This window comes from Barbatula barbatula, assembly GCF_947034865.1.
Source record: "Barbatula barbatula genome assembly, chromosome: 12".
Classification (NCBI taxonomy): Eukaryota; Metazoa; Chordata; class Actinopteri; order Cypriniformes; family Nemacheilidae; genus Barbatula; species Barbatula barbatula.
This window is the reverse complement of record NC_136775.1, coordinates 13450130-13457441: the sequence shown is the minus strand read 5'-3', so window position 1 is coordinate 13457441 and position 7312 is coordinate 13450130. Positions and strand designations below refer to the sequence as shown.

The following is a 7312-nucleotide window of genomic DNA, read 5'->3' as shown; positions in this document are numbered from 1 at the left end:
TTCTCTCAGAATAGAAAACGATATAATAGGAGAATATAAGGGATTCTGTAGACAGACTTCTTCCAAAAAGCAAGCTTTGAAATGTTGAAAGACAGGATTCCACAAGTGTTTTCAATAATGATTGTGTATGTTATTGCGTCTAAATGCAAAGAACGTTGCATGCATAATGTTGCAAACACTTCTGCGTAGATTCACAACAAGTCAAATGTTATGCATTAAAATTACACGAAGAGTTTTAATATAAAATGTCCCACTTCTGGGTTCATGACCCCCATTTTTGGGAGAGTAGGCTATTACTCTGATAATCCTACACTGATATGTGTTCCCTCAAATTTCAGTTCATTCCCTCGCACACTTCAGGTGGTTTGAATGTCCAAGAATAAGAAAAATAATGTCTCTACATAGCAGAAAGTCTGAATAAATCTCGTTCTAAAGGAAAAGAACGTAGACAGCAGTTGCGTCAGTTCTCTCAGTCACTCATAGCTGGAACCATAGCGCTCCCAAGTCACGTCACTTCCTTGCCCATCCCAAAAGGAAAAAAGAATATCGGAGAGAACACGACGCTAGAAAAGTCAGTAAAGAACGAAAGAGAAGGCATTTGAGGAAACCTTTGGTTAAAAGAGAAACAAACAGGTACCAGCCCATTGACAAGCACAAGCGGATCAAAGTAAGTTTTCATTCGTTTTGAAGCAAACCTATTCGACAACTCCGAAAAAAATAGTGGGGCGTGCAACTTTTGCAGTTAACTCACACTCACTGTAACGTTAACTGACATAACTGTACTATGTAAAACTAATGTGTTTGTACTGTTACAGCTTTACTGGACAGGACAAAGCATTCCTGGACAAAAAGGCAGGTCTTCTTCTCGGGATTAACACTGGTAAGATTTTCTGCAAATGTTTTGAGCCTGGTTTACACCTACCACTCCTAAAACTTTTTAAGATTTTATTTGTGTTACATATATATGTTAGCTAAATAAACCCCAGGATTTTACATTTTAAAACCTTAATAAAAATATGCGGGCGAAAGCGGACAGAATTCCAGCTGTTGCAGTTGTTTGGTTAAGTCACAAAAAGTGGCGATGCTGCTCGAGCCGCATAAAGTACCTAAATATTTATATGTTATCGATTTTTTGTAAAAACTGTTAAACTAATAAAAATGTGTTAACCGATATCATTATTAACGTAAATGAGGGTGTACACGTGAAACTATTGATCCTCGATTCCTACATTAAACTTTGCCTTCGGACTGTTAGTAAATCTAACAGTTTGATCTACAAACCATTACCAAAACCTTTCGAAATAGACGTGAAAAGGTGACACGATCATAATGTTCCTCTGAGATGTCGCACGAGCCTCAAGGAAGAATGCTTTTAAACACGCGTTCACATACAAGTCTGAGCTTGGCGTAGGCGTCTGCAACTCCTCTTTTTCACAATTCTTATGCAATCTGAGCTCTTTTGGCGCGTCTAATGCGTGATGTGCTGTTGTGATAATAATCATACCTGATACTTAAAACTTTAAACGGCCATATAGATCTAAGAGCGTGAGAAATTGACTCCATCCCACCGTTCAGCTAAGCAGCTGAAACCCACTGCATTTTGTTATGAAAAAATAAGAATAATATACTGGAAAGTAAAAACAATTATATATTAAACAAGACATTTCTGTATGTCTTGTTTACTGGACAAGACATATATATTGGAACCAAGTGCTTATAATGTCAATACAGGAAACGCGGCAATTACTTATTATTCAATATATTGTAATAAATATGTACTATTCCATATATTTTCAAATATGTATTTAATGATTTAATATATTGACAGTCAATATAGGAAAATATATGTTATTTTCATTAGTCTTAACAAGTCACACTCACATTTTAACTGAGAAATCAAAATTTTAAATTTTTAATGATAATCTTTTAACTGCCATTCTTTCTCAGTTGCTGCCATGCCTCTCCACAAATCATCTCGAGCCCCCCGTCTGGACCCCACAATGATCTCCGCCCCACTGGGTGATTTCCGTCACACCATGCACATTGGTCGTGGTGGGGACGCTTTTGGTGACACCTCTTTCCTTTCCAGCCATGGCCCTTCTAATCCCAATCCCAGCTCTGATCCACCAGACGCTTCACCATCAGTAAACACCACAGATATTCAGATGAACAATGATGTTAAAAGTGGATATGCAGAAGAGAGTTATTCATGTGAACTCCGTCATGCAGATTCAGTTTCCTCCTTTGATCTTGACCTGGATTTAGGGCCATCCATTTTAGGAGATGTACTGGGGGTGATGGATGGACTCGCAGTGGGTTCTGATTGGATGGTGAGCAAAGACAATGAAGAGGTGATTAGTCCCAGCAAGAGCACAATGGATGTGATGATGTCACCAAGGAATGCTGCAAACGAGTTGAATGAGAGGAAGAAAATGGAAAGTTTGACCAAAGAGGTGAGCCAAAGAGATGAGCAACTAATTGAGATGAATGGAGTCAAATCAAAGGGGCTCAGGCCCAAAGTGCGATTCAGTGATAAACGAGACGAGATCATTGGTCGACAGGATGTAATTGAAGGGCTAGGTGTAGAAGGCGAAGAAGAAATGTGCTTGAGGCCAAACAAAGGGATGCAGGAGGTCAGCGGGAGAATGGGTGACCCAAACAAAAACCCAGGACAACTTGAGATGAGTAATCAGGGGGTGGACAATACTCCAAGTCCGTCTTCATCAGTTAGCTCAGAATATGAAGAAGTCTCACCATTGGACAGGAGGAGAGAAGACCAGCATTTTCCAGAAACGGATTCAGAAGAGGAGAATGCCAACGGAGGACAAGGGTACACTTTTGAGGATGAGTTTGATGATGAGATTGGCCTATAAGGCGACATTGTGAGAGACTTGCGGACCAAAGAGAAATAGGATAATTGGCATCATGGGATATATGGCATTATGGATGGGTAATAGCATATAAACAATTCTCAAAAAAGAGAGTTGATGAAATCTACATGAGCTCATAACTGGACTGGATGAAATGTTCATTTTCCAGACGTTCTAAGTTTATGATTTTCATTGGGAGCTTTTATGGAAGAACGGACATGTTAGTTTTTTAAGGCTTTGACTGATCACTGTCAAAATCCTAGCTTGGTTATAGGAAACTTGACCCCTTACACATAACTGGAAACAGCTTTAATCTCAGTGATGAATGAATACCTGCAGTTAAACACCCCATGAAATAACTTGACGAGCACAATTGTGTATATTTCAGTTATAAAACAAAAGGTTGAGTTTTTTTACTTTAAATAACCCAAAACCTTCAGTTTACATCATAGCCATGACCCATGATTTGCCAAATCTTGTTTATTAATGTTTTTATCCATTTTCCCCAAAATGTATGATGCTCAAAATTTGTATACTTTTAAATACAAAGTTATAAATTATTTTTATATTATGTCTATATACAGTGCCTTACATAATGATGTTTTCCCCATAGTTTTTGTATTTGTATAATGTACCTTGCAGTGATAAAAAAAAGTGTATGGTTGCTTATGCATTCACAATTGCTGGATTTATCTCTTGGGAGTTTTGATGAATACATACATTTAAATATTTTTGGAGGGCAATAAGCTTATTGTATTAAATACACCATAGTTAACACTATAAAAATGGTAAGCTGAATAAGTAAAAAAATAACTGTGAATTAAAAATACAGCAATATCTGTACAACTAAATTATAAAAGGGAGATATGAAAATCAGTTACTTATCTTCTTTTCCCCATTTTGCAAAGAATATTTAACAACAGACAATCTGTTCCTTTAAAATTGTCCTATAAAACATATCTGTACATACAAGTTTGTAGATTGAGCTAGACCAAATATAAAATTAAAGTTTCATTAAAAAATCCTTGGTATTTTGTATTCCTTAAGTAGTTAACGGTTCTTTGCAATTTTGGGATACTTTAAGCACTTAAGGGAATCATTCTGATATATTACAATGTTTACTCTTTCTTGAGATTCACTATTCTCTTTAGATATCGGAAGGTATATTATATTAGGTATATTAGATTTAGGTATAAAAACGTGCAAGTTAGTCTTCGGTATTGGGGCTTAAAGCTTATAAACAAACAACAGACAATGATCTAGGAGTTTCATGGATACAAATTTAGAATTTATTACATACATTATTTCTCAAGAAATAACTTGCAGAAGGTCTAGAAAAGGGAGGCAAAAAAGGCAGAAATGAATATATACATGAGTGATGCATTCCTGGATATTCCATTCATCCACCTATGTACATTTAAAAATCACATGCATGCACATATTTTAAATTTGTTTGAAACAAACAGTTGTCCAATCTCTCTCTTACCCTGTCACTTACATAAACACTATACAGAAATAGTTCGGAAGATGTTGAATCCTGATAATGCTGTGGAAATGATAACTCCAGGAATCTGTGGGTGCCAGTGGAGTTCCTTTACTTCTTTCTGACCCTGGTGGAGGAACAGCAGCTGTGGTGGAAGCTGTTTCAAGTCCTCAGCCTGATCTCCCACGTCACATGACTCCACTGACAGGTCCCATTGGCTAACGACATCATCAGCTCCAGAGGCAGCAAACACACTGGAGTCAATAGGGCTCCACTCCACTGAGGTCACAGGTCCACTGTGCTGCTTAAAACTGGCCACTGGATGTCCAGACTGAGAAAAGTAAAATAAAAAATATGAAGCGCACGAGCAGATAAAAAAGGAAATATTGTAAAATAACACTCATATTTGTTTCCTCTTGTTCATGCTCACCTTGAATTGCCTTAAATCCCAAACTTTAAGGAGGCCATCATCCCCTCCAGACAAAAGGAAAGGTTCGGTTCGGTTCCAACTGATAACATTGATGTCTGAAGAATGAGCCTCATTGGCTGAAAGCATTGAGTTAGGTGGTGACCTTATGTCCCAAATGCGAATGGACTGATCCACCGAGCAGGATGCAAAAACCTTGGGGTGACAGTAAAGCACCAAGGTAACCATTTCATCCATTTAAGTAAATATCAGGAAAATTTAATTGATTAATATCATATTTTCTTTTGATTGACATACTGTAGCTTCAGTAGGTGACCACTGTAGGTCTTCAACAGACTTGCTGTGTGAGCTGAAGGGTCTTTGGTCAATCTTCCAGCTAGCCCCACCCTCCTGCGGCTCCCAGACGTGAATGTTCTTCTTGCAATCACCGCTCACCAGCCGCCCTATAGCAAACAATTATGTAAATTATGACAAATAAAAATACTAAAACTTGTGTGATCAGTCCGGTCATTCGCTCATAGGCTATGACCCTTTTCTGTATGTTCACTTAAGTAGGAAAGGATCACCCATCCCATCACTCACCTGGAACCTTCGGTGACCAATCAACAGCAAATCCTTCCGTCATGTGACCAGAAAAACTGAATAGAGGTTTGGCTTCTTTTTGCTGCTTGATGAAGGCAGACATCGCGGAGGAACTGTGCACTGCTTCCATCTGAGATCGAAGGTCAAAAATCTCTACCTGCCCTTTTTCTGACCACACAGCGGCCAATGTCTGTTCTCCTCGCAGGGTGACCTGATTAAAATATAGGTTTGTATTTTTTTAATTTCTGACTCATATCAGAACCTGTATAGTTCCATTACATTGTTCATAAACAAAAAGTGACTAGCTGTTTGGAAAACAACTAAGGATGAGCAAGTGAAACTACTGGACTGAATTAAATTTATTTGAATTCTACATGCTGCTGAAAAGACCTTAAAACAGTACTAATGGATATTGACAACTTAACTTACTCTGATTCTGTTTATCCCACCATAATGAGGCATCATGGCCAGCTCAAGCTGTGGTTTCTGATCCTCATCCTCCTCATCACTTTCTTCATCACTGCTTCCATTCTCTTCTTTATCTTTGCCAGTTCCGTAAAGATTGTGCATCCGCATAACAATAAGTCTGTATACACAGAAAACTTTGTCATCAACTGGTTTTTGCTGGAAGGCAAACATCACAAATCTTGGTATGAAACTTCTGCATTCTACTGGAAATGACATGGAAAAAGTAAGAAGCTGCTGAGTTTACCTGTTACTTAATGCGGCATCTGCTTGAGTACCAGCACACAGCACCATAGAGAGAGGAAACTGCTCCCTGCCATCTCCTTCACCATCACCATCACCATCACGCACCACATCAAAACTCAGACATGGGGAACCTGCAGGAAAAGGACAGTGGTAAATACATAAATATACCATAGTATTTGCAAGAAACTTAATTAGACAACTATGGTACGTATCCAACTAACAAAGGCCAGATGTTGACCACCTGCATACAAATAATCGATCAAAATAATGTTTATGGTTACAGTGATTGGTGACGTTCAGCCACACTGACCTGTCTGGCACTCGTGGAACATGCGGTAAGCGGAGTGGTCCATCTCGAGCTCTTCTCCCGGCTGAAGCGGCTGCAGACCGGGAATATAAACCTTACTCTCAGATCCCGCGTTCGGCTCCTCTCCCTCCATATCATCCTCGTCGCTTCCACTCGCCTCCATCTCCTCAAACTCATCATCCTCTTGGAGCAACGTGTTTTCATCAGCCGCGGACATTTTGAGAGAGCGCAGCAGACTAGTATTTCCGCTCTGCGTCACGTGGTTTAAAGAGCACGCTGGAACGAAGTTTCTTTACAAAAGTCTCTGCATCATGTTTGCATCGCCACCGGGCAGCAAACTCACCCTCATTCAGGCTGAAATATTTGAATAGGATCATTTTACATTCTCTTTCTGATGTCACGATAAATCGAAAAATTGTTTATGAACTTCCTACAGTTTGCACCGTCTTGTATACGTATAATCTTTGGCAGGGGCGTCATGCACAAATTTATTTTAAGGGGGCACAGTGTGCGCAACACACAGATGCGTTGAAATACATACGTTTAAAGCAATATTATAGAGAATATATCTTAAGCGTATTCAAAACATTGCACAAATCCTTGCGCGAATTATCGATCTTGATATCTGACATGAATCTTCTTCCCAGTAATTGTTTTTTACATTTTTGAGGTAAATGCATCAGTCTGGTGTGGTTTGTATATCTTCCAATTTTAAGCTATAGTAGTTAAAGAATCATTGTTTGCATACAAATGAACATAGAGCACAAAAGAAAAAGCAAATAAAAATGAAACAAAATTGTTACCCTTTTTTAAACTGCCTATAATACAGATTTATTATCCATTACAAAATTCCTTCCATTATGCAATGAGTACTTGGCTGTACCCTACAGAGTTGGAAAACACCCAAATCCTCGAGCTAGCGGGAATTGGTG

The 7312-nt window shown here is 38.7% G+C and overlaps 2 protein-coding genes across 5 annotated transcripts; one reads left to right on the top strand and one right to left on the bottom strand.

Annotated features, from left to right (window-relative positions):
* The first annotated feature begins 517 nt into the window (after positions 1-517).
* On the top strand, positions 518-3886 carry cdc42ep5 (CDC42 effector protein (Rho GTPase binding) 5). Of its 2 annotated transcripts, none has more exons than XM_079469461.1 (3): positions 518-667; positions 816-880; positions 1948-3886. In XM_079469461.1, the coding sequence occupies exon 3, from the start codon at positions 1956-1958 to the stop codon at positions 2871-2873; it is 918 nt and encodes a 305-aa protein (XP_079325587.1). In that variant the 5' UTR covers positions 518-667; positions 816-880; positions 1948-1955; the 3' UTR covers positions 2874-3886. The 2 variants fall into 2 exon arrangements, with proteins under 2 accessions (XP_079325587.1, XP_079325588.1); XM_079469462.1 differs by having other exon boundaries at positions 536-633; positions 1948-3880.
* A 245-nt stretch (positions 3887-4131) lies between these two features.
* Positions 4132-6717, bottom strand: grwd1 (glutamate-rich WD repeat containing 1). 3 transcript variants are annotated; one of them, XM_079469449.1, is made up of 8 exons: positions 6384-6717; positions 6075-6204; positions 5792-5948; positions 5363-5573; positions 5078-5223; positions 4784-4975; positions 4369-4684; positions 4132-4201 (listed from the first exon to the last, which is right to left on the bottom strand). In XM_079469449.1, the coding sequence occupies exons 1-7, from the start codon at positions 6595-6597 to the stop codon at positions 4376-4378; spliced, it is 1359 nt and encodes a 452-aa protein (XP_079325575.1). In that variant the 5' UTR covers positions 6598-6717; the 3' UTR covers positions 4132-4201; positions 4369-4375. The 3 variants fall into 3 exon arrangements, with proteins under 3 accessions (XP_079325575.1, XP_079325576.1, XP_079325574.1); XM_079469450.1 differs by having other exon boundaries at positions 4357-4684; positions 6384-6631; XM_079469448.1 differs by having other exon boundaries at positions 4132-4684; positions 6384-6715.
* Positions 6718-7312: the final 595 nt, after the last annotated feature.